The sequence below is a fragment of the Rousettus aegyptiacus genome, unplaced genomic scaffold (genome assembly GCF_014176215.1).
Source record: "Rousettus aegyptiacus isolate mRouAeg1 unplaced genomic scaffold, mRouAeg1.p scaffold_m13_p_6, whole genome shotgun sequence".
NCBI classification, from domain to species: Eukaryota; Metazoa; Chordata; class Mammalia; order Chiroptera; family Pteropodidae; genus Rousettus; species Rousettus aegyptiacus.
The window spans coordinates 16,741,148-16,768,193 of record NW_023416309.1 but is presented as its reverse complement, the minus strand read 5'-3'; the positions used below and the strand labels follow the sequence as shown (position 1 = coordinate 16,768,193).

Genomic DNA, 27,046 nt, shown 5'->3' with positions numbered 1-27,046 from the left:
GCCCTGGACTTTTCTCTATTAGGAAACTTTTGATTACTGATTTAAGCTCTTTATTTGTTATAGGTCTGTTCAGATTTTCTATTTCTTCATGATTCAGTCTTGGTAGGCTATATGTTTCTAGGAATTTATGCATTTCTTCTAGGTTAACCAGTTTAGTTTGTTGGTATATAATTGTTCATAATAGTCTCTTATGATCTTTTGTATTTCTTTGGTATTGGTTGTATTGTCCCTTTTTAAATTCTAATTTATTTATTTGAATTGTCTCTTTTTTCTTAGGTCATCTAGCTAAATGTTTGTCGATTTTGTTTATCTTTTTTAAAAATCAGTTCTTTATTTTGTTGATCTTTTCTGTTGTCTTTCTAGTGTATTTCTTTTATTTCTGCTCTGATCTTTGTTATTTCCTTCTTTCTACTCACTTTGGGCTTAGTTTGTTCTTCTTTTTCTAGTTCCTTGAGGTATAAAGTTAGATTATTTGAGATTTTTTTTCTTAATGTAGATGTTTATTACTATAAACTTCCCTCTTAGAACTGCTTTTGCTGCAAGCCATAAATTTTGGTATAGTGCGTTTCCATTTTCATTTGTTCCAAGGTATTTTTTGATTTCCCTTTTGATTTCTACTTTGACCCCTTGGTTGTCTTCCCAATCTAGTCTTGGTACCTACTCCTCCCTTTTTTTCTTTTCTACTTTTCAGACCATCTGCTCTGAGCTGGCAGATCCAGGGTAATGGTTTGTTTATTAGCAGCCTTGAGGGGAGAGGGACATTAATTCCATGTGTCCATGGGGATGCTTTTCTGTGCAGCCAGCAGGGCTCCCGGCTGGCCCATGGCTTTCCAGAGATTTTGGGTTAGTGCTTTCCTGGCTGCGGCCCAGGTCCAGGTCATTGTCAGCAGCATCAATGATTTTTATAAATAATCCCTAAATAAATAGCAGTCTGGTTCCCATGTGCTTTCACAAAGGCAGGCTGATTTGTCATTTTCTAGTGTCCTGTAGGTCAACAGAAGCTGTGACACCACTCCTTTTTTCCAGAGAAGGAGATGAGTCAAGACAAAACCTTTAGGGGACCTTTAGTCCTCACAGCTCAGGATGCTGCAGGCCTGAAGTCAGGGTTGAGAGTTTCTAGTTATTCCCAAACCTTGAGGGCACCATAGGGTATGTGTTCCTTCTCCTTGGGGCCCTGTCGGGGGGTGGGGGTGTCCCGGTATGTAGCCCAGAAAGGACCCTCATCATCAGGAGTCTTAGCTGTTTAGGGGTTCACAGTGCACCATGCTATCATATGTCTGTGATACATAATTCAAAATAATTTAAAAATGAGATACAAAGTTATAAATACAGTAAGATTTCCTCAATAAAAATAGGCCTGGAAAAATCTGGAAGGAAATAGAAATATTAACCTATTAACTTTTATTTCCTCTAAGGGATGGGATTAGGGTGATTTTTATTTTCTCCTTTATATTTTTTCCTTAGCTTCTAATTTTTCTCTTTCCTTCCTTCCTTCCTTCCTTCCTTCCTTCCTTCCTTCCTTCCTTCCTTCCCTCACTCCTTCCTTCCTTTTCTTTTTTCTTTTCTTTCCTTTTCTCTTTTCTTTTCTTTTCTTTTCCTTTCTTTCTTTCTTTCTTTCTTTCTTTCTTTCTTTCTTTCTTTCTTTCTTTTATAATCAAAGGGAAAATACTATATAAAGAAAAATAATATCCTTTCCAACTTTAATGCAATATGATTTTGTAAAATAAGAGATAGGCCAATGGTGAGGATAGGGAAGGAGCAGCTTGCTGTTGATGGTGACAGGAAAGGGCAGTGTTAAGGAGGAGAAAAAGATGAGGATCAATCAAGGTCGACTTCTAGGAGGAGGTAAACCCCCAATTCCATTTTTTTTTTTCTCACCAAGAGGAGAAGACAAATTACTCTGAGCCACACGATAACAAGTCCAGCCCCACAAGCTACCTGTTAACTCTAGGAATCCATTTATGGTAACAAATGAGAACAAATCGTCAGGCTAATGACTTCACACTGGGTTCCCAGAAGAGTGTGCAGACCAGGCTGCAAAAGATAAACAGACTCCTGGGTATAAGGAAGAAACTCTCCATCACCCCCTAACTCTGGACAAGGTTTCTGCTCTCAGGGACTAAGTGTATTTGGAATTTGTGCCGGACCCTTCCTCAGACCTGGCCAGGGTCACAGGTTTAATAACCACATTGGGGGAGGCTATACTTTAGCTTCCCAGGTATTTGGGCTCCAGCTCTCACTCCCAAATGGCTGTCCACAGTGGGGTGCCACCGATAGACTAAAGTGGCTTCTCTGTTTGTATGGGGTCCAGTGGCTGTGCATTGAGGAGCTGGGCACAGGACAGGTGGCCCTGAGGGCCTGGCATTAGAAGCAGAAGTGCAGTGTCTTGACCCCAGCTGATGGGAAGAGAACCTAAATGATCTCCAAGATCACCTCTCTTGACCTACGATTACCCCAGCTTGTTCTGGGGCCTTTCTTGAGGGTATCAGGGGTGTTGGAGGAGGACAGCTTGTGTTCCTAGTCAGACAAAGCTGAGCAGGGACACCCATCTGTACCCCCATCCCAGGCCTGCTTCCTTCTACCTTCCCTCTACCACCAGGGGCATGGAGCAGGAGCCTCTTTCCTGGCCTTGATGAGAGGATGCCATGGTCATGCCCAATACCAGGCCGCGGAAATGGTGGGCAGCAACCAGCCTGTGTTTATTTTGTCTTGGTGCTAGGATGAGCTGTCTCTGGGCATGACCTTGAGGTCAGGGCCAGGGAAAAATGAGACGGTGGTATGGGCTGCTTGGCCGAGTACCTGAACATTTATATCCTTACCACCAAGAGCAAAGTAGAGAAAGTCCTGCACTGATCTGGCCAGACTCCCACAACTAGTGGATGGCCATTTGGGAGTGAGAACTGGAGCCCCAAATACCTTGGAAGCTGAAGCACAGACTCCCCCACTGTGGAGATTAAACCTGCAACCCCGGCCAGGTCTGAGGAAGGGTCTGGCACAAATTCCAAATATACCTAGTTTCTCTTTGACCCTTTGTTGGCAGATTCGGCCCATCTTAGGGCTTGAGCAGAGGCTGGGGTTTGGGGGCAAGAAGATGAATCCCCACCTTCTGAGAGGACCGAGGGAAACTCAGAGATACTGGCTCAATGTTATGAGATGCTGGCTTCATGTTATGAGACACAGGCCAGCCGCCATGGTTCAGCTGGGCTGCCAGCAGCCTTGGGCCTCAGAAGCATTTATGGAAGCAATGGAAGCTGGCAGCCTGCCGGAAACCGGGAAATCAGGACATCTTCATCCCAGAAGCCTGGTGGGAGGCTCCAGCTGCTGCCCCTTCCCCTCCTCTGTTGTCCTCTTCCTGCTCTTTCTGCCCCCCATCCTGGGGGAGCTGCTGCCACATGTCCCCCACATCTTTTGATTCCTTGGATTCGTTTAAAAACACTCTAAGCACCTCTGCTGAGAGTGGCTACGTGGAGGCTTCAGGTATCTTTAACACTAGATATAAAAGAAAGAACTAGATAGGACTGTTCTTTAAAGCTTGAGTCTGGTGGCTTAAACAGCATGCTCTGAAAATCCTGTGGCCTTTGATGTTCGCTTATTACTCTTAGCTTAATTTAGCACAGGCCTCGTGGCCTCTGAGGCCATGCCAGCCATGTGTGAAAGGTAGTTTTCTAGTCCTCATCAGAGCTGCCCCTGTTGAAGTGAACTGGTTTAGAGCAGGGCAGGGGTGGCTCTGGGTGCATTTGGCTTCGGGGAGCAGCAGAGGAAGCCAGAATTCTCTCTTCCCTGCCATGCTCCACAGGCTCATCCTCTGAGTATCTCCCTCCCTGCCCCCCTGCCGGGTCCCTAAGAACATAGCTGAAAACAGCAGAGCATTTTATAGTCATTAATGAACTACACAACTGGCCTGCTTCACTGGAGTTTCTCACCCATCCCCCAACCCCATCACAGCTCAGGGACCACCTAAATGTCCTACATGACTCTGGTACACACACACACACACACACACACACACACACACACACACACACACGAGCCAGCATGACCCACAGAGGTCCCTGATGGGAATTGGGGGCAGCTGCTGCTTATGGGGCCTGGGACCATCTGTTCTTCCTGCCCATTTCGAGAGACCTCCAGCGGGGCCTCCCTTCCCCATAGGGGCCCAGTTCAGCTTATCAGATGGAAGGCCTGATTTTCACAGAGGCCTCTTTTGGGGTCAGTGGCTTTGGAAAGTGCTCAGAGACTGAGATGGTTGGGGGAGAGAGGTCGGGGCCGCTCACCACATCCGGCCACTGGGCATCCCCTCTGCTGACCCTGCTCTCGGCCTCTTGCCATCATCCTCCCCACCCCCTTCTCCAGCTCTGGGGAATGTCCAACATGTGACCTAGTGGAGTGCTGGGAAGTGGCCAGTGGGCTGGAGTAGGTGCAGAAGGACTGTGTACACAGTGCCTCAAGAATGGAAAGAAACCAGTTGACACACCCTCACACACTTGGCTTTAGGTATGTCTCTGACCCTGACATTTCCCCCCTGCACCTCAGCTCAGCCAAGGCCCCCCTGCAGCATGCCATTCAGTGGCATGAGCTCATTCCCTGTCCTTCCCTGGGTGGCAGACTGGCCCCATCCTGGTGTCCTGTTTCTTAGACACCCCAGCTATGCCCCAGCTGGCCTGCCTGTCCCTTCATCACACAGAGAAGCAGGCACCCAAGGTTAGAAAGGCTTCATGAACTGGAGGCCTCTGGAAAGGGTGGGCCTAAGGCCCGGTGGGTCCTTGCTCTACTCAAGTGGGAAACTGAGGCCCAGCAAGCAGCCATTCTACCAGCGCCTGCCCAGTGCCAGATGGGTGCAGAGCTGAGGGGCTGGTGAGTGCAGAGGCTTCCACATGGAGAGGGCCTGGCCCAGGCCTCCCAAGACTGCCATTCTATCTTCCTCAGCTCCCAGGTTTGCTCCAGAGCAGGTGTTATCATCAGCAGGTTTTCCTTCTGGCCAGGATTGATCTCTCTGAGCTGGCCTGCTTCATTACCTTGGCTTTGAGCAGTATATCCAGAAGGACTTGGCCAATGTATCCTTTGTGCCTTTCTCCCTAAAACTGGAGATGGCCCCAAATTGAACCTTGGGTTCTCATCTTGGCTTTTTTTTTTTTTTTTTTTTTAGGCAAGACAACTCTTGGTTAACCTCACAGATTGCAAGTACCTTGTCAGCTTACAATCCCTTATTTTTTATTTTTTATTTTTACACCTACAGCACCTGGTCTTCTTAGGTGGTCTCCCATCCAAGTACTAACCAGGCCCGACCCCACTTATCTTCTGTGCCAGATGAGATCGGACTTGTTCTGGGTGGCATGGCCATAGACTCTCATCTTGGCTTCTTAAAGTGTATTGTGTTGAGTTTGATTTGACACTTTGATTCTAGCATCTCTCTGCCAGTGACTAGGGTGACCTTGGACAAGTCATATCACCTCTCTGCAGGGTATTTGTGAGAAGTCCCGGGTCAGCTCTTGTCCCAGAGGCTGCCCCTATTGTAGCAGGTCTTTGGGCAAAACTTGGGGCCTCAGCTTCACTTGGGACTAGCCATTTTCTACTGATGACATGATAGGTATGAAGGTACTATGAGGTATGTGTCTCCTGGAAAAAGAGAAAAGGATCTATAATAATAAGTCTAGGACCTACTATGTCATCCTGCTAAGCACTTTTGCAGTGTTATTTAAATCTCGAAGCCCTATGAGGCAGAGGATTGCCCTTCCCGTTTTGCAGGTGGGAAAGGGAGGCTGGAATGTTAAACGAAGTGCCTGAGGCCTGCGAGGCTTCACGGACTGTTCTTGACAATGAGGCTTGCCAGCCCCTCTCAGCCTGGTCTCTGACCCTTGGAGCCGCTTTGCAAGTGGGAAACTGAGGCCCAGAGAGGGGAAGTAGCTGTGACAGGGCCTGCAATGGCCTTTGGCCCAGCATACCCATGGGCGCCTCCCCCGGCTATCGTCTGGCTCCAGAGCCGAGAATGCCCCCTTTGTGCCAGCATAATCTCTGATGATACGCGGGCCTCCCTGCTCTGAAAGCCCTGATTGTCACCATGAGCGTGGAGCTGGGCTGCCCACATTCTCGCTGCCCCCCTTCCTGCTTTGGGGCCTTTTGTGCTCTCAGATCTCAGCACAACAGCCAGGCCGTTGATCCAGAAGGTCCAGCGTGACTGAGAGAGGGCAGTGTGCCAGCACTCTTTCCGGTGGGGATTGTCCTGGCTTGAGCTGGGTGGTGGACACTTTGGTCTGGGCCAGGGTGCTGCTGCAATGAGGAGACACCCATGCAAGAAGTCCTGGCTGGGCCCCTAATCAGCCTGCTCTGTGACCTGGGGGGAGTCAAGCCTCCATTCTGGCCTCAGTTTCCTTATTTGTAACACAAGAGGTTGGATAGTAGAGGACAGTGGAGAGGAGGCCTCGAAAGCAAAGGGAAGGTTCAGCTCAGGCCTGTCTTTGGGTGGTAGAAGGAACACCAGGCCAGGAACTAGGAGAGCCATGTGCCAGCCTGGCATGGCTGCTTAGGAGCTGTGCCCCCCTTCTTGGGGCCTGAGTTGTCTAAAGAAAATGGGAGTGAATCACTCCTACTTGAACATGGCAGAGGAACTCAGTTAGATGGACACTGGGGCATGGAGAGGGTTTGTAGGCAGGGAGGTTGTGGGCTTTCCAGCTGGGAATGCGGGGGGTGCCCCGTGCAGCGAAGGGTGGGGTCTACCTGGGCACTCGGGCACTCTGTTCCGGTCAGGACTTCTGGGAAATCTTGGGTTGGACTCTGGCATGTTTGTGGTCTTCTTTGCTTATAATTTCTTCATCTAAATAGACCATCGACTTTCTGAATGACAACATTCGAAGAGGAATCGAGAACTACTATGATGATCTGGACTTCAAAAACATCATGGACTTTGTTCAGAAGAAGGTGAGCCAGGCCCTTTGGATCAGAGACGCGCCTCCCATGCCATTGTCCCCCATTCGGGACCCTGTTCAAGAGGATGAGGGTGAGGGATCACGCGGCTTATCTATTCCCAAAGCAGATGGCTGGCCAAGTTGGGAGGCAAGGGTGGACCATGCATGGCCACCAAGGATGGGGCCTGACTTTCTGCCTTTGCTCCTGGTCCAGAATATCTTTGCACTATCTTTCCTTCTCCAGTTACTTGGACCCTCTCCCACCTCAAAAAAAGAACAAGGTCAGGTGTAGCTATAAGCCACCTTATAGGATTCCAAAATTCCCATCTCCAGTGGGCGAAGATCCTCTTTCTTTGAGACAGCAGTGACCTCTACGCCACTCAATTCGAAAATCCCTTTGCCAAGTCCCTTCAGTGGCAGGAAGCTCACTCCCTGCTGAGGCAAGGACAGCCCCAGTGTGGAGAGAGCTCTTCCCTGATCCCATTTCCCCTGGCATTGGGGAACAGAACAAGACTTCTCCTTTTCCTTCATGACCCTTCTTTGAATGCGATGATGTCATTTTGGGATGCTGTCTCTCTCCCCCAAGGTCCGCTCAAGTCTGTTAGTGTAAATGTAACAATAGCAGTTGTAGGACCAGCTACTGCTCTTGGTGACTTCTGCACATTAATCTCATTTAGTCCTGAGCCTCAGGTCTCTCATCTGCATCAGGGGGATATCAGTGGTCCCTTCCTTTTGGCATCATTGTGAGATTGCCTTGACTTAATTCAAAATGCTTAGACAGTGCCAGGTAAGATGTGAGTCAGTAAGTGTCAGCTGTGGTGATCATCGTCCTTGTGTTCTCTTAGGTGGGGATAAGAAGAGCTTGAGGGCTGAGGGCCCACTTAACCCTGGCAGCACTTCCTGGGGCTTCGGCGGGCCTGGTCTTCCATGCTAGTCCTCAGTGGGAACCAATATCTCTCCGCACTCAGGGCCACCCGCAGTGGCCACTTCTTTGGCTCAAGCTTCCGCTGTAGTCGCTCACAACAGGTGCAGCCTCTGGGAGGCCCTTCTCTGCCAGGGATGTGGCTGCCAGCTCTGGCCGATGGGTGGAGCAAGATGTTTTTATTGGAACCAGCCTTTAGCTGGCTTGGGGATTTCATTTCTCCTAGGGTGGGATGGTGGGGGTGGGGAGGAGGATGACTCACACTCACTGGTCACCTGCTCAGTGTCAGGCCCTGTGCAGGGTGCATCATGCACAATTTCTCTTTGTAATCCTTAGCTCAGCTGTGCAAAAGCTGGCATTCCTCTTCCAGCTCTCCAGAGAGGATCCGAGGCTCAGAGAGGCTGACCGGCTTGACTGAAGTTGCACAGCTAGTAGTGGTGGTGTGAGGATTTAAACTCTGATCTGTCTGATTGCAAGGCAAATGCCCTTTGCACTGCCCCAGAGAGAGACACCGCCAGGTCCTAAAACCTAATAGCCTAAAGGAAGCCATGGGGACAGTGGACAGGTGTCCGATTTGTTTCTACCATGACCTCCAACTGTATCAGGCCCCTGGTTAAACCCTTTGGTGACTTCCTATCACTCAGAGTATGATCCCAGTCACGGTGACAAGGCTATGCAGTCTGGCCTGTGCTGCCGCCTCAACCTCATCCCCTCTACCCTCCTCACTCTGCTCTGGACGCACTGGCCTCTGTGCCTGCTGCTTAAGTACCACATCTGTCCCGGGCCTGTGCACATGTCGGCTTTCTTTTGTTGTTTGTATTTCAGATTAAATGTCATCTCAGCAGCCTTTCCAGATCTCCTGACCTAAAATTGCCTTTTCCCTCACTTTTCCCATGTTTTTGTATCCCTGGCATGCAGCACTACCTCGCCAGCCTTTTCATGTCGTGCTCATGCCTGTCTCCTTTGCCTGGAATGTGTCCCATGTGAGCTGGGGCCATGGGAGATGCAAGGAGGTGTGAAGCTAAGGGGAAAATGACACCAGCCTTACCATCACCCAGTCCTGAGCCCAGGGCAGGAAAGGAGTGACATGCGCTCTGTCGCTAAGGGCAGGGCCGGTGGTGCTGGGGCTGGTGAGGAGCAGATCAGCGTGGTGCCGGGGCCGCTGGGTGGTAGGGGCTCCCATAGAATCCTAGTGTCAGGAAACTCGAAGGCCAGCTTCTCTGGCCTGACATCTGCACAGGGGACGTGAAGATGGAGTCCGCTTGTCAAGGGAAGGACTTTGCCTTCCAGTGTTTAGTCCCTACCCCAACAGTCTGCTGAGAGGCTTCCCAGCCTTGGCTTACATGCCTCTCTGGAGGTGGGGTGCTCACTTCCCTCCTGGGCAGTCACGCTGCTTGTGGAGCGCTCTGACCTGACAACGTGTGGCTCATGTGCTCCCTGCAGCCCCCTGCCAGGGTGAGTCACATTGTAAATTGCATTGTCTCCCACCAGGGCCCCCTCCTGCTGTCTGCCCTGGGCCTTGGTGCTGACGGAGGCTCCCTTCCCTGCTTGCTTCCTCTCTCAGTTTAAGTGCTGTGGCGGGGAAGACTACCAAGATTGGAGCAAAAACCAGTATCACGACTGCAATGCCCCCGGACCCCTGGCCTGTGGGGTGCCCTACACCTGCTGCATCAGAAACACGGTATCCACTGCTCCCGGGGCTACCCTAGCTCATCTTTCAGGACAGGGGTGGGGTGGATGCGGGAGTGGGGTAAGCAGCAGATGGTGGTCATTGCCAAGACTTCCTGGGCCTCAAGGGCTACTGAAAAAGGTAAACCCAGGGGTGGGGATGGGGGGCTTTCTATTTATTAGGAGTGGTAGTTAACATTTATTGAGCACTCACCATTGCAGGCCTATTCTAGGTTCTTTAGTTGTATTAACTCATTTAGTCCTATCAGCAAACCTGTGAGATAGGTACTATTATTTTACGTACTGCACAGATGAGGAAACTGAGGCACCAACAGGTTAGGTGCCTTGCCCAAGGTTGATAGGGCTGGGCTGAAATGCAGGCAGCCATCATCAGAGCTGTGCTCTGGAATCTGGACAGGACAGGCGAGGCATGGGAGAGGGTTCCAGGCCGGGGTGCTTAGTAGGGGCGGCTGGCTCTGTATCCTTAGCTGGAGGGCTGGAGCAGGGCCTACACTTTGGGCCTCTCCAGTGGACATTGGGCTTGAGGGCCTGGTGATTATCAGTAACAAGGTGCGTGGAAGGGGATCTGAGGATGTAAATGGCAGCCTCTGCCTCTCCCCAGCGGGATCCTGGCAGCTCTGTCACTTCCTAGCCACTTACTTGGGTGGCTGTCCTGTGCAGTCAGCACTTACAAATGAGAGGCCTCGTCAGTCCTCTGCATTTGACTAATGAGTCCAAAAAACTCCTGGTTTCTGGACTGGAACGAGGCAGAGAGATTTATAATTACTCATGCTCCGAATAGTCATGGAAAATTTCTCTTCTGACATTTCCACCATTCTGTGCCCACTGCCGAATTCTGTAAATTGAGCAGCTGTTGGTGGGAGTGGGGGCCTTGTCCATGAGTCAGAGACAGTGCTAAGTGCACTAGCCCTAAAAAAGCTGGACCAGAAGTAGAGGTTTGTTTGGAAATTTTAGCTGCCATTTTAGGGTAGCTCTCTGGTCACGGGAGTGCTGGGGAGGAGCCCAGGGTTTTCAGAGAGGCCTCTGAGAGGTGATCTTGAACTTTGTCACCCAGGACAATGACACTTGAATGTCCAAGCCGAGATATGGAAGCCGACATTCATTCATTCATTCATTCATTCATTCAACAAGTATTAATTGAAGACCTACTATGTGCCAGATGTGGTTCTAGGTTCTAGGAGTATAGCAAACACATAGAGAACTGTCTGCCCACATGGAGCTTGTTTTAGTGGGGGAAAACTGACAAAATTAATAAAAAGATAGTATGTTAGATGATAAATGCTAAGGATAAAAATAAAGCAGGAGCATGGAGAATTACAGTTTTAGACATTGAAAAGATGGGTTCTTAGTAAAACCCTGAAGGAAAAAGTGGAATAAGCCATGCATATCTTGCGGGGGAGGTGGGGGGAGAGGGTGCGAGGGCGGCATTCCTGGCAGCGAGAACAGCAAGTACAAAGGCCCTGAGATGGGAATTGCCCTGGTGTGTATGAGAAACGGCACAGAGACTGGCGTGGCTGGAGCAGTGTGAGTGAAGTGTGGGGGAGGGGGAAAGATAGCAGCAGATGAAGTCAGAGAAGTCATGGGTGTCCTGAAGGCCACAATCCGGACTTTGGTGTTCTCTTGAGTGACAGGGAGTGACAGGGCTTCAGTGGCTGAGTGGCAGATATGAGTTAGGCTTTACCAGGATCACCTTTGCTGCTGTGGGGGCAGAGGTGGACCTGGCGAGTCTTGTCAGGTGCTAGTGCAGCAAACCAGGTGTCACAGTCAGGCTGCCCAGGAAGCGGGCTCTGAGATGCAGATTAGTGAGCAGGAGGCTTAGTAGGAGGTGCTCTCAAGATTGACACCAGTAAGAGAGGTGACAGAAGCAGGGTTTGGCAGAGGGAGAAGCTGGGCAATAATGCAGGCTCAGTAGGAACCTCAGCTGCATCTATGGAATGGTCCCTCAGAGCTGCCCCATACTGGGGCAGGGAGGCCAGGCCTTCACGCCCACATGTAGCGGTACATGAGTACAGGTCCAGCATTGCATGAGTACAGTACCCCAGCCGGGAAAGGACTTTCTGGCTCTTTTCAGCAGAGAAACAGAACCAATAGGATGTATGCCTCTGTATGAGTGAGTGAGTGAGCGTGTGTGTGTGTGAAGAGATTTATTATAAGGAATTGGCTCATGGAATTATGGAGGTCGGCAAGTCCCAAGAACTACAAGGTAAGTCAGCAAGCTGGAGACCCAGGAGAGCCAATGCTCTAGTTCCAATCTGAGTGCAAAGGCCTGAGATCCATGAGAGCTGATGGTGTGGTTCCTGTCCAAAGGCTGGCAAGCTGAAGACTCATGAAGGGCTGATGTTTCAGTTCAGATCTGAAGATAACCTGGCAAGAAGAATTCTCTATTACTCAGGGGAAGGGCAGCCTTTTTGTTCTTCTCAGGCCTTTAACCGATTGGATGAGGCCCACTCACATTAGAGAGAGCAATCTGTTTACTCAGTACACTGATTTAATGATTAATATCATTGAAAAACACACGAAATGATGTTTGGCTAAATGTTTGGGGACCCCAAAGCTTGGTCAGGTTGACATATAAAATTAACTAAATGCAACAATCACTGCGGGGGGCTGACCCCTAAAGGCTCCTGCTGGCAGTATTCCCAGCAGCAGCTACAGCGGTTCTGGGCAGCTCCTCACAGCACCCACCGCTCCAGGCAGGAGGAGACACAGGCTTAGAGCCAGGGGGCAGTCATGGAGGTGGCAAAACTGGTCAGATTCTGGCTGTTGTGCGAGTAAGCCAACAGGATTTGCCGACAGATCAGGTGTGGGAGGTCGCTGAAAGAGGAAATCAAGGACCCCCAGAGTTTGGCCTACGCCACAAGAAAGGCAGGGCTATCACTCTTTGAGAGGCAGGACCACAGCGATGCAGATCGGGGGTGTCAGCATCTCAGTGTGGACATAAGGAGTTGAGAGACTGTGGTGTTCTAGCAGAGGTGTCAACCAGGCAGTTAGATATAGGGGTCTGGAGTCTAGGGGACAGGTCCAGGTTGGAAGTATAAACATGGCTGCCATCTGCAGAGAAATGGGATCTTAAGCTAGCATCTGGATGGGAACTCTGAAGCTGGGATGCGACCGTGACCTGACTGGGTCATCTCTGGTCCTAGAAGAAAAAACTATCCTGCTCGCCCTGTGTCTCTCACACCTGAATAATTTTCTCTAAAAGTAAAACAGGTGTTTCCTTCTTCAGTAGAATCTGTACCATTTGTGTATGAACCTATTTATTTAACCAAGGATCTGAATAAGTACACAGGAAATACATAGAATAAAACCCTAAAATCGAAAATAAAATTAGTTTCATGAAAAACATATTTTAAAATAGGAGGCGCAATGATGGGGGAAACTACTGATATGTAGGCCTATAAGGCTCAGTGGAAATGAGCCTTGTAGCTCAGAGCTGCCTGGCAGCCAAAGGTAAAAGGGAGATATAGTCTGTTACTATTCAACAGAAGAAAACATACCAGTTCTTCAGGAAAGTCATTTTTTCCTTTAGCTCTTGGCTTTAAAAGAAATGTCTTATACTAGACTTCCAATAGGGGATTTGGGTGGGATTTGTCCCTCTCCTGAGGGAGAGAGAATTCTTCCTGCCCAACTGCCTTCAGGCTTGAATGCACTGCTCCTGGAAGGGGGAGGTGAGCCCCCCACCTCCACCCCAAGGCTGAGGAAAGAGTTCTGGGATCTTCGTGTGAGGGAGGCCTCTGCCAGCTGCATGTCTGCTTTTGGGGGGCAGGGGCCATGGTCCCACCTCCAGGGCTGAAACCACAGTGCAGAGTGAAGTTCTTTTTATCACCTTACATATCATGCAGTTTATTATTATGTTCATTGCCTGTCTCCACTTCTAGAATATAAGTTCCATGAAGGCAAGGACTTTGTTTTATTCATCTATATTCCAAATACCTAGAATAGAGATGGGCAAATAATAGGTGTTAGTATTTGTTCAGTGGATGACTGAGTGAGCGAACAAACGAAGTAGAAAGGACCCGCTCCCATCATGCTTTCGTGCACCTTCTCCCAGCCTGACCCTCTCCATAGGTGTCAGGGTCATGGCCTGGAGGGACCAGAAACTCTGACCGAATGCGAAGTGGATGCTGGGTGATGCTGGGTCTGAGGGCACCTGGGGGCCGTCAAGACTGAGGGAGGTTATTTTGCCCACACACCACGCCCTGACATTTAGACTGATCTGCATGATGTCTGAGGTCCAGCTGGCTCTTTTGGAAGGAGAGTAGTGCCCTTCCTTGCCTTCCCAGAAGCCAGAATTGTAAACAGTTATTGCAGCCAGCGTTCCTGTGCTCTTCTGTGTGCTCGGCCCTGGGATAAGCACTATGTGTGTGTCTCACTTTACGTTCAGAACAGTCCTGTGAGGTGGGTTCACTGATCCACATTGCTTATGGAAGAGACTAAGGAGCCTGTTTACTTGTGCATCCATCCATCCATTCATTCACTAAACAAGTACTTACTGAATGCCTCCATGTGCCAGTCCCTCCGCAGCACACCTACGGCTAGTCACAGAGCTTGTAAGTGACAGAGCAGGATCTGGGCCAGGTAATGTGATGCCAGAGGCCACACTGCCACTCTGCTGCTCTCCTGCATCACTGCTGGCACCTGTGACACCCTGATTCCACAGCAGCTTTCACTTAGTTGTGGAGGGATGGGACTGAGGCATCTAGCTTTCCCTCACCTTATAGAAGGAGACCATACAAGGCCACAGACATGATGGGAAGTGCCTCCGCCAGCCCTGTGACTTATGTCTGCTGGTAAAAGAGTTGATGGGGTCTAGGGCTGACCACAGCTTTTCCTGTGCTTAGATTTATCAGCATCTGGGAGTTGCTGAGAGTAACCCTTCCCAAGAAGGACTTCGTGTGACACTTCCACTGGTGGGGTCTGCAGGGGTGGGGAAGTGTGGTCAAAGGCTCTGGCCTTGCCCTCAGGGAAACCACTGCTGGCCAGGGTTCTGGCTATGGTCTGAGGTTTTCTTTTAGAAGAGCCTGTGGAGCAGGAACAGCCCAGCACAGCCTCTGAGACAGAGTGTCATCGTGTCAACAGAGCCATGTCTCTGGCACGGCTGCAGTCAGGGAGCCTGGGGTGGCACACTTTTCTCTGGTTTCCTAGACTGCCCACCCAAGTGCCACGGAACTAGCCTTCCTACTTTCTTTCTGAGCATTTCTTGGAGGGGGGACATTAAGATACAGACTCAAGCCAGACTGCTTGTGTGAGAATCCCAGCTCCATCCATACTGGGCTGTGCAACTCTGCACCTCAGTTCTTTCATCCATAAAATGGGGAGAATAATAGTGTCTTTGAGAGTAAGCAATGTGCATAAGCTAATATAAGTTTCTGTTTCAGACAGAAGTTGTCAACACTATGTGTGGCTACAGAACTATTGACAAGGAGGTAATGTCTTTGAAATCCCTTTCCTCCAGAAAGGTTGCTCTTCCTGTCCCATCTCCAGGGTGATTGGGGTGGGGGAAAATTCCTAGGGGTGTGGCTCTTGGCTGCTGAGATTTCCCAACATCCCTGGCTATGGAGAGAAGCCAGGGACTGCCATGGTTTTCCACCGCTACTTAGACACAGAAGGGCTCAGGGAGCAAAGAACCCCCAGGCTGGGAGAGTTTGCCTGCGGGGCTTGCTGAGCACCTACTGTGGGCTTGTCTGTGAGGTATACCCTTGTGCCCAGTGCCCTCAGCACCAACCTGCCTCTGCTCACACTGACTGCCTCAGCCTGAGACCCAGGAGTCTGGAGGACAGAGAGCCCTCTGGGGGATCTCATCTGGCTCAGCTTCCTGTGCAACTTCCCTAGACGAGGAGAGAAGCTGAGAAGGGAGCTAAAAATAATGATGACTTGAGATGCCTCTGAGCACTTGGTTCTCCAAGTGACGTCCAGGACGAGCAGCAAAATTCTCTCCGGGAACTTGTTAGAAATGCACATTCTTGGGATGGGGCCCAGCCGGTGATTCTGACACATTTGAGTTGGAGAGCCATAGATCAGCAGTGATTCCCAAGCCATCAGACCCAAAGGCCAGTTTATAATACTTACTTGGTAATCCCTATTTATTATGCTGAAATGAAATTCATGCATATTGTAACCTATGTAGGCACATAATTTCAAAATGAGTAACATAATGATCTCATCGAGATAAATAAGAAATAAAATAAAACAGTTTACAGCCATATAACATAGTTCACCTGTAAATGCTCAGGTGTCAGACAGATGCGGTGGAAGACAATGCAGTCCGGTCTTCGCACCGCAAGCACAGCTGCTGCCTTGAGGGCGTGTTATGTTGGCAACTTGCGCACTATGGGCGTTACTTTTGCAGTTGATGTGGCTTTTTAAAAGGATGAACAATTCTTGATAAAGTTGTGAACAAATGAAGTACGATCATTTCTTAATTTACATAGAAGTATTTCTGCAAAATTCGGTGTGTAGTAAAACCACACAGAAAACCCTTTGGTTTTTACATGTGCCCGGAGTTAGGCTTTTGGCTCGGATAATTTTAGATGGGTTTTCATCTACATGAGTGTCTGGAGGATATGTAAGAGGCAGGTAGGGAACTTGCTTGTGAAGTAGGATTGCCCTGAAGGATTGCTCTGAAGTCCCTCAGTCCCTAACCCCAATCACTGTGACATGGGGACGTGCCACCACAATGTTCCCAGTGCTCTCTAGGGAGGAATACCGCTCATTGAGACTTCTAACTTTACATGTGAGAAACAGAGGTCCAGACAGGCTGAGGGGCCCCGAATGTGTGGCAGAGTTGGGTCTGGGTCTCGGCCAGGCTAGGTCTTCACAGGCTCCTCCCTGTGTAGCGCCTTGTCGTACAGAACGTCATCTACGTGCGGGGCTGCACCAACGCTGTGCTCATCTGGTTCATGGACAACTACACCATCATGGCAGGCCTCTTGCTGGGCATCCTGCTTCCCCAGGTGGGCTCAGGGAGGGGAGCTGGTGGCAGGAGTGGTGGGCAAACTGTGGGTTCAGATAAAGTGGCCGGTGATTAGAGTGCAGAGGAGGTCCAAAGGGGTGGGGTAAAGAAGGCTCTTGTACCAGCAATCTGGGCTCACCTGGGAGGGTTGGAGGGAGAGGGCCAATGGCAATAGCATTGCTTATAAAGCTCTTCCGAGTGCTTCACAGGCACTGCCTCCTTCAGTTCTGTGCAGCAGATATGATTATCATGCCATTTCACAGAGGAGGCACTGAGGTTTGGCAATGTTAAGTGTCTTGCCCGAGGTTCCCCAAGTGGTGAGTAGTATAGCTGGGGTGGAGACAGGAATCCCAGAACAGAGAAACCTCTGCTGATGGGGCACAGGGAGAGTCTCAGGGGTTTCCTGGTGGCGGGGGGTTGGGGGAGGCTGTGGAGGGCCCAGGCTGTGGCTTCTTAGGCATTGGAGGTACTGGGGAGAAGCCTGTGCTCTGGGGGTTTTCCAGGTCACCAGTGCCATGAGAGCTCGTAACTGGCAGCCTGTGTTTCTGGAAACTGAGGACTGCCAGAGAGGGCTGCCCGGAACCCCATCAGGCTCTCACCCACCCTGCCCCTTCTCCTCAGTTCCTGGGGGTGCTGCTGACGTTTCTGTACATCACCCGGGTGGAAGACATCATCATGGAGTACTCTGTCACCGATGGGCTCCTGGGGCCTGGTGCCAAGTCTGGCGTGGAGGCGGCAAGCACGGGATGCTGCATGTGCTACCCCAGTTAGGGCCAGCCTGGACAGTGCTGTGACAGCACCGTGTCGTGGGGGCCGGACAGGATGGTGGCCCCTCTCCCCACACTCAGCACTGACCAAAGTCCAGGCTGTGTTTGTTTTGGTGGCCGGCTCAGGCCTCCCATGGCCACTGCCTCCATGCGGGGCACAGCCTGAGGCCCTCTCTGGCTCCCGGGTCCTGTGCGCGGGGAACAAGGATGGCTCTTCCCCGGGCCTGGGTTGTGGCTCAGGAACGCTTCATTTCTGGCAGTGCCTTGGCCTCTGGTCTTTATGCCCCATTGAGGGCAGTTTCGTAGTGATTTGTAAGTGGGGAGAGAGGAGAGCCTCATAGAGAAGGAGGGGAGGGGTGCAACCCCCAGGTCCCCAGTCCCTCGGCCACACCCCAAGGGCTAGGGTGGCCCCATTTCTCAGCCTCCATGTGCCTTGAACCCTCCCCAAGGACTGCTGCTTTGCTGACCAGTTTTTTTTTTATGTGATTTTATAATATTCATTTTGTACAGAGTTAACAGGAGTTTCTAACTAATCAAAGCTGGGTATTTCCCCACACTCTCTCCTCTTGGACCTCCAAACCAGTTTATTAATCAAACAATAAAGTCTTGATTTTTTTTTTTTTTTTTGTCTTTCATTTGTGCTGTTTGGTGGGGAGGGGGTGAGGTAGGCCTGACTGTGGGCTTGGCAGTCCCTTATTGGTGAAGGATCGAAGGGGTCCACCCTGGGGCCAAGGTTTTGGACAGTGTGGGACACAGAAGCCTGGGAGGATATGCAGCTGGCCCGAGGCTGCCTGCTCCAGGTTTGGAACAGCCTCTCCCATTCTTCCGTGTTGCTACTTAAGGAAATGGCTTTTCCCAGCTGTGCTGGTGGGCTGGGCCTGGAGCCTGTCCTTCCTGCTAGGAATTCACTTGTGGGAAACCTCAGGGGAGGAGGCAGAGGTTACGATACCTATTTTGCAAACTTAGGCTAAGCCACCTATGGCATGAGTCCTCTATGAAAGTGGGACAGATGGGAACTAGTAAAGTCAGAGGTCCAAGAAGGAGCAGTGCACACAAATCCACCCTGTACTTCAGAACCAGAGCCACCCTCCCTCCTATTGTAAGCAGCTTGCTATTCCCCAGCAGAAGGCCATGTAATGCCACACATAGCCTGGTGCTGGTTGCCCCCTGCTGGAGACAGCAGGACCACCCAGGCCTTCCTGCCCCAAGACTTGGGTTCTAGATTTTCTATGAGGTTATTGTAGTCAGGGCATCAGAAATTAAACTGCAAGAACCTCAAACCTGAAGAACTTAATCTAAGGATGTTAAGGGAAATGCCTGTCACACCCAGGAGTTAAGTGGTCAGATCTTGGTCTGCCATGGATAAAAACCTGAGTTGTCTGATGTGTAGGAAAGGACACAAGAGAAATTTTCTAAAGGGTAGAATAATGCAACAACAGCAAACACATCAGTGAGCAACTTTGTGTCTAAACTTGTACTTGTCTAAATATCTTATAGATATCAATTCCTCTAATCCTCATAACCGTATGTGGTAATTCTTGTTACCGTCATCTTATTGATGGAGGAACTGACTCAGAGCAGCTAAGTAACCTGCTTAAGATACATGGCTGGCAATTGACCAACCCATGCCGTGAACCCAGGTAGAATCTCACGGGGCACTCAGCCCCTCTGCTCTGTTGCCTCTGTTGCTTCATGTGGACACATGGGACTCAGTATCTCAAGCCGGGGACAGCTGTAGCCCCTCTTGCAGCTGTCGCCACGGTTTAGCCACTGCAGCCATCACTAGAACTATTGCCTGGTTCCCATTCTGACCCGGACACAAGGCCAGGTGGTCAAACTCTGTGTCTGGCTAGTGGCCTCCGGGCTCTCGGGCTCTAGCTGTTCAAAGATGCTCTGTGCTGAGAAAGGGAGGCAGCTGCTTTTAGGGCAGCAGGATGCAGAGGCATTGAGGGCTTTGGGACTACACTGATGAGTCTGCTTAGCCAAAGTCACATTACCCTGGAACCTGGAAATCTCTGATTACCTTGCCCCTCCTCTTTCCACTGCCATGCACAGACACCAGACACTGATGCTTATGTGGACCAAGGAACACAGGTTGGTGCCCTCAGATGGCTGAGTTCCAGTGGACTTTTCTTTTTGTCCAAACCTCAGCCACTCACCTCTCCAAAAAACAAAACAGAGCATGTAGAGAGGACTTTTTCAGTCCTGTGGTTGAGACACTCCTTCTATTAAACCCCTTTGTGCTTAAAAGCCAATGACATGATCTTGACTTTCTCACAAGGATGAAAGAATAACCTTCAAAACTAGTCCTCATCACACACCACGGCACACATAGAAAATGATGCTACTAATGCAGCCCATAATATTTGTGAAACTACAGATCATTCATGGGCTTTGATTTTGGACTTCTTTGTTGTTCTATAATTACAAAAATAAATTAGTAAAATGCATTAAGGAAGACTGGCTTTGTACAAAAATTCCAAATACAATATTATTTCAAATTATTTTTTGAAATAAACTGGTATACTTAACATAAACTACATATATTTAAAGTGACAAATATAACATTAATGAAACCATCACCACAATCAAGATAATGAACATATCCATCACCCTAAATATTTTCCTCTTGTCCTTAGAATTCCTTCTTTACGGCCCTCCCCACCAACTCCCTGCCCCATTCTGAAACAACCATGGATCTGCTTTCCGTTTTTCTAAATTACTCTGTATTTTCTAAAATTTTATGTAAGTGGACTCATACAGTATGTACTCCTCTTTTGGTTTGGCTTCTTTCATTTAACGTAAGTATTTTGTAACATGTATCGGTAGTCCATTTCTTTTTATTTCTGAGTAGTATTTCATCGTGTGGATGTACCACAGTTTATTTTTCCATTTGCCTATTGATGGACATTTGTATTGTTTTTATTTCTTGTTTTTGTTATTATAAATAAAGCTACTGTGAACATTCATGTACTACATGTCTTTATGTAGATATATACTGTTGACCCTTGAACAAACAACACAGGGGTTATGAGTGGCCCCCCAGTTGAAAATTCCAGACTAACTTCTGACTCCCCCAAAACTTAACTACAGGAGGCCATTAGCATCTTCAGATTCAACCGAGGGTCCAAAACAGTATTTTTAATCCCAGTTAGGAATCCATAGTTGGGAATCTGTGGCTGGGAATGCAAAAATAATTTTTTTCCATCTGTGGTTGGTTAAATCTGCAGAATTGAAACGCTTGAATACTAAGGGCTGACTGTATTTACTGAAAAAAATTCACATGTAAGTGGACCGATGGAGTTCAAATCCATGTTGTTCAAGGGTCAACTGTACTTTCGTTTCTCTTGGGAAACTATCATGGAGTGGACTAGCTGGATCATATAATAAGTATATATATGTCTGACTTTTTAAGAAGCTGCCAAAGTGGTTGCATGATTTTCTCTCCCCAGGAGCATTGTGGAATATCAGTTCCTCTACATCCTTGCTAGTGTTTGGTACGGTCACTCTTTTAAATTTTGGTCATTCTAATGGGTGTGCGATGATATCTCATTGTGGTTTTACTTTGCATTTCCTTAATAATCATGTTAAGCACCTTTTCATGGGTTTATTCATCATCCACATAATTTCTTTGGTGAAACATCTGTTTAAACCTTTTTTAAAAAATTGTATTGTTTTCTTATTGAGTTTTGAAAATTACTTATATATTCTTCAAGCAAGTTTCTTATTAAATATATGATTTGCAGATATTTTCTCCTAGTCTCTGGCTTGTCTTTCATTCTCTTAACAGTGTTTTTTAAAAAGCAATTTTGTCAAATACATGGTGACAGAAAGAAATCTAGCTATGGGTGGTAAACATACAATGCAATATACATATATATGCACCTGAATTGTACACCTGAAACTTACTGGATTTTGTTAACTAATGTCATCATAATAAAAATTAATTAAAAATAAATAAGAAGCAGAAGTTTTAATTTTATAAAGTCCAGTTTATCAATTTTTTTCTTTTGTGCATTGTACTTTTGGTATAATATCTAAGAAATCTTTGCTTAACCCAAGGTCACAAATGTTTTCTCCTATGTTTTAGAGTTTTTATAGTTGTATAAAATAGTTAACATTTAGGTCAATGGTCCATTTTGAGTTAATTTTTGTATATGGTGCAAGGTATGAATTGAAATTCATTTATTTTGTATATGGATATCCAATTGCTCCAGCATCATTTGTTGAAAAGATGATCTCTCTCCACTAAGTTGCTTTTGCACCTTTGTTGAAAATTAGTTGCCCATATATGTGTGGGTTTATTTCTAAATTCTCTATTCCATTTCATTAAATGCCAAATAGAAAGCATGAGAGGACATCTTTGTCTTATTCCTGGTCTTAGAGGGAGAGCATTCAGGCTTTCATTATTAAGTATGGTAGATGTAGGTTTTTCATTGGTTGAGGAAGTTCTCTTATATTTCTAGTTTACTGAGAATTTTCATCAAGAATGGATGTTAGATTTTGTGAAATGCTTTCTCTGCATCTTTGAAAATGTGTTAATATGGTAAATTACATTGATTGATTTTAAAATGTTAAATCAACTTTGTATTCCTGGATTAATATATTGTTGGGTTGGATTTGCTAAAATTTTGTTTCGAATTTTTTGCAACTATGTTCAGGAGGGATATTGGACTGTGGTTTTCTCGTGTCTTTGGTTTGGATATCAGAGGAATTCTGGCCTCATAGAATTAGTAGGGAAGACTTCCTTTTCATTTCAACTTTTGGGAAGAGTTTGTATAGAGCTGGCATTATCTCTTCTTTAAAAGTTTGACAGGATTCACCCATGAAGCTATCTGGGCCTAGAGGGTTTTTTTGTAGTTTTTACCTGTAAACCAAATTTCTTCAATGGATACAAGGTTATTTATTTCTTCTTTGGTAGTTGAGTTTTTTGAGGAATTTGTACATTTACCCCAGATGTCAAATTTATTAACATAAAGTCATTCATAACATTTTGTTTATATCCTTTTAATTTCTATAGAATCTGTAGTGATTGCATCTTTTTATTCTTGATATTGGTAATTTGACTTTTTTCTATTAATTCGGTCAGGCATTTATCAATTTTACTGATCTTCTCGAAGAACCAGCTGGATCAGTCTCATGAGTATTTGCATAAGCTATTCCTATCTGAAAACGAACAAGCAAAGGAGCCAGCAAACCTCTTTCGGTCTTACTACCCATACAGTCACACCCCTCTTTCTCTCCTTCCCTTCACAGCAACCACTTTGTCCCTACTGTCTCTGATTTTTCTCCTCTCATTCACTCTCACACCTCTCTAGTTAGACTCTTGTCCCCACCCTGCTACCCAAATTGCCCGTATCCAGACCACCAGTGACCTCCCTGTGGCTAAGTCCAGTGTTCTCTCTCCTTATCTCCTTGACGTCGCAGCCCTTGGCCAGCTGATCACGCGCTCCTCCTAGAAATGCTTTGTTTTTCTTCGAAGACAACAACCTTGCCTGGGTTTTCTTTTACTTTCGTGGCCACCTCTTCTCAGTCTCAGGTATTGTTGGTTCCCCTTCCCCAGTCTCTTAGTATCCAAGGGCCTCATCTGTCTTCTCTGTCTATATTTACTCCCTTGATCTCCTCCAACCTCATGGTTTTAAAAACTCCCCAAATGACCTTTATCCTTTGGATTCAAATATTCACTGACTACTCAGCATTCCACCTGGATGTCTAAGAGCGATAGACATCCCACACCTTAAAGTTCCAGTACCGATTCCTGAGAGTCCGTGCCAAGCGGCCCCTGGAGCTGTCTTCCACATCTCGGGGAACAACCGCTCCAGCCTTCTAGTTGCTTAGGCTGAAGACCTTGGAGTCAGACTTGAATGGTCCTCGAATGCACCAGGTCTTGCATTTGTTGTTTCCTCTGCCTGAAGTGCTCTGCTCTCAGACATCGGCATGGCTGGCTTGCACATTCATCTGGTCAAATGTCCCCTCCTTGGCAGACTGTCCTTGGTCACCCTTGACAAAAACTGCAGTCTCCTTCCTTAATTAATTCCTTGTCTCCTTTCCTGGCTTGGTTTCTCCACTTAGCATTTATTGTTATGTAACTGCTATTTGCTTTACTTATCTTGTTTATTTGCTGTCTCCCCTTGTCTTAGCTTGGGTTCTCCTGAAAGCTGATCTAGAGACAAATGCTTCATACAGATCATTTATTTGGGAAGTGACCCCAGGGAGCAGGAGTGAGGAACAAGGGGAAAAGAAGTAAGGAAGGAGAGACGGCTACTGTAAGAACACGTTATTGCATCAGCCATCACAGTGGGGTTGCTAACTCCCCTGGGACCCCTTGAAGAGGCTTGTGAATGAACTCTCCACCAAGGCAATGAAAGAGAGGAAACGTTTTTCCATTAGCTCCTACTAACTCTCCTGCACTTTAGGATGCATGAGTACCAAGCAGGTATTTTTTAAACCCTGGCCTCAGAGGAGTCCCAGGGCAGGCTGGAGGTAAGGCACTGCCCCCTTTGCACCTGCTCAAAGAACTGAATTCTGCAGTCTTGGATGAAATGAAGTATGAGGCCAAGAGGATTTAGAATGGAGCACAGTAGTGTCTGGTGCCCACTGCATCCCCAGCACCTAACTCAGTGCCTGTCATATAGTAACAGATCAGAGTTGCTGAATGAGGGAAAAGAATGAATGAGAATGAACTAGAGAGATACTATCCATGGAGAGATAAGCAACCCTGACAGCCAGGCAAGCCCTAGCTGTTGTCCCAGACAATCCAGGGAGTGGGTGGGGCCAACGCTCATGGCCTGAACATTAGGAAGTGCTGAGCCATTCTGGGACCCTGGGGTGGACGTGAACTCTGGGTCACCCTTTCTCTCCGCTGTGCCACAGTCAATCAAGTAGCAACTGTTCCTTTGTCATGCTTGTTGTGCACTGGCTATGCGCTCACCCGTAATGGTCTGTAATAACTATGTTACACAAAGGGAAACATTTTCAGGAGGAGTAAGGGGCCACCATCCAGGCGGTGGTACAGACAGGATTTGAACACAAGTCTGACTCCAAGGCCATTGTTCCTCTGCATTGTGCTAACCTGGCGTTTGAGGTGCTGTCTATCACTCCAGCCTCATCCCTGGACTCTCACTCCAGTCAGCAGGTCCCTGAACTCACCCAGCTCATTCTTAGCTCACACGGTCCTACCGATGATCTCACCAGAGAGATCCAGCTCTCAATTCTTCCACATTCCCTTCTCTCCATCTCCTCCAAGGCTCACTTCAATTCAGTGTGTGGAGGGACTTATTTTATGACTACCCATTTTGCAGATGAGAGAAACTGGGGCCAGACTGGTTTAGTCAGTTGTATGCCAAGAGGCTCTGCCAGCAACCCCACAGCCTGGCTCCAGGCCCTGCTCTGCTTACCACCTTCCTGGGGCCTAGGAAGTGGCCAGAAACATTATGGGGCTTTTGGCTTTGGCAAAGGGTTCTGGCTTCCCTGTTTTTCAGTCCTGAGAACCCAGGAAGACAGAAAGCACAAGTTTTCTGGCATGGCTGCATGGAGCCACTAGATGGTGCTGCCAGCCCACTGCTTGGAACCCTGCACTAAAACTACATCCTCTCCAGTCCCCATACCTGGGCCCATTCCACCACAGCTAGAGTGCCTCCTTATCCTCTACCCTAAAGAAGCCGGCCACAAGGTGAGGGAGCCTAAAATACTATATGTACCCATATATAACAGTTTCTCAATGCATAATTGTTAAATGAGTGACCATTCTAGGAAGATGGCATAGATGAGACGTTTCTATCCCTGTTTCATAGACTAGGACACTGAGACCAATACTAACAATGTGTGTGGGGGTGCACTCTGCTTAGCGCATTTTATTCTTCGTTCTATTTAGTTGTCACGGCAATGAGTCAGGTGCTTTAATATTGCCATTTTGCAGGTGAGAACACTGGGGCTTAAGAGAGACCAGTTAGTGGGATAAAGAGAATGACGTGAAGTCCTCCACCTGCATCTGATCAGGATCACCTGTTGGTAGTGCTGCCCTTGCAACCCACCCCCCCCCAAGTCCTAAACAGGATTCCAGGTGCCGCCCCCTACCCTGCTCAGCCAGCACAGCCTTAGCTCCAGCATTATGAGACCACCAGAGGGAGCCTCGGCTTTTAGAGAGCCATGGAAGGGGCTAGAATAAGGCTTGGGAGAGTGGCAGGGATTTAAATACTAGAATGAGCTGTGTGGGCATCTGGGTTCTGGAGGATGGTCTCTTCCTTTGTGAAAGGAGGATAACCACCTCCACCTGGCCTGGCGAGTCACTGTGGGTGACATGAAACCACACGTCAAGTTATTGACGTGTTAGGGCTCAGCGCCCAAGCCCTGGCCCCTCGCACTAAGCGGGCCACACTAACGAGCAACAATCATAACACAGTAGTTGTTGAATGTACATCTATCTTACTGATTTGCTTTGCACGTTATTAGTCTCCCCCACTGGCAGGCAGGATTTTTTTCTGCTTCACGCACTGCTGTCTCTCACAGTGTTCAGATTGCTGTGTCTGGTACACGATGGGTTCTCCATAAGCAGGTGCTGACTAAGAGAATGGAAATGGCCTGGAGTGTGTGGCATCTGTGTTGGGCTGGGCCCCTGGGACTCAGTGGGTCCCTTGTATCCTATATACTCATCTCAGAGGGCGAGGGTGAGCATGTTGCACCACCTTACAGCCTGTCAATCTGGTCAAAATTTTGACCCTCTCTGGGCCTCTCTCTCCTCCTCTCCAGAGGTAGAATCTAAGGATTTACAAGTGTGATGGCTCAGAGGGTGGTCATGCCAGATGTAAGGATCCCTTTAATGCCACCTGTCACCCTGCCCATGGCTGTGCTGCCCGCTCTTTCTCTCTTGCTCCTGTGTCCTTTCTTCCATCTGCCAAAGTGAACATGTCATGGCTGCCCCTCCCCCTTCCAATATCCAATGAAAAACCCAGTGAAATACTGAAAATAGAAAAATATCTGCATAAACTTAAGAAACTAAGTCTGTGCCGGAGACAGATTTTATAGCAGCTTCTAGCTACAACCAAGACTAAGACACCATTAGTGAAGGGTTGATGGGGGCTCAGCCTCATGGGTGGGGTTTCCATGACTGTCCCCCCCGTGCCGACTTGGGCAACACTGAGGAGCCTCTGGCGCAAGACAGTGGAGGTCCCCTCAGAATCATTCGGACCCTGCTGGCAGTGAAAGAGAGTCTTAGAAACCAACCCAGTGAGAAGAGCTACTCAAAGTGCCCTGGCCCGTGTCGCCAGGCCAAGAACAGGGTCTCCCATCCAGAAGGGGAGCCAGCATACTGAGAATATTGCCAGGGCTTGACTGGCCCCCACATACCTCAACAGCTCCCACCTTAAATCTCCGAGGAAGATTTCACAAGGATCTGAGGGTCTTATGTGGGAGCCAGGGCAATCCCAGAATCCAGCAAAGACCCATAGAAAGAACTCTTTGTTAGAGGAGGAGTCACCAGGAGGGGAAAAAAAAAAAAAACGCCCAGAGAAACAGGTGCAGCAAGGGGGTAGGGGGGACAAGAGAGCAAAAGCGGCATCTTATGTCACTGTAGTTCTAGCACCTCTCAAGACACATAGTAGGTGCTTAGCAAACATTTCTTGATTAAATACATGACTCAGAATATAACCTTCCTCATCAGTAAATTTTACTGGCGAAATTAGAATATGTGTACTTCAGGCTTTAAGGTACAATAGAATACTGATTCTATTAATTAAGAGCAATTTGTGGTAAGAGACAGTGATAAACAGAAAATACAGTAGCTGAATTACAATTTGCATTGGATCCAATAAACACT

General features: G+C 48.1%; 1 protein-coding gene across 2 annotated transcripts in view; it reads left to right on the top strand.

The window, feature by feature from the left end:
* TSPAN15 (tetraspanin 15) overlaps nt 1–17,850 on the top strand; it is a 47,451-nt gene extending 29,601 nt beyond the window's left edge. The window contains exons 4-8 of one of the 2 annotated variants that reach the window (XM_016133085.2): nt 6,820–6,915; nt 9,389–9,505; nt 14,892–14,939; nt 16,350–16,466; nt 17,087–17,850. In XM_016133085.2, the coding sequence (XP_015988571.2) occupies nt 6,820–6,915; nt 9,389–9,505; nt 14,892–14,939; nt 16,350–16,466; nt 17,087–17,236 (528 nt within the window). In that variant the 3' untranslated portion in view covers nt 17,237–17,850. The remainder of the gene's footprint in view (nt 1–6,819; nt 6,916–9,388; nt 9,506–14,891; nt 14,940–16,349; nt 16,467–17,086) is intronic. The other variant, XM_036222931.1, reaches the window with a different exon arrangement.
* Nucleotides 17,851–27,046: the final 9,196 nt, after the last annotated feature.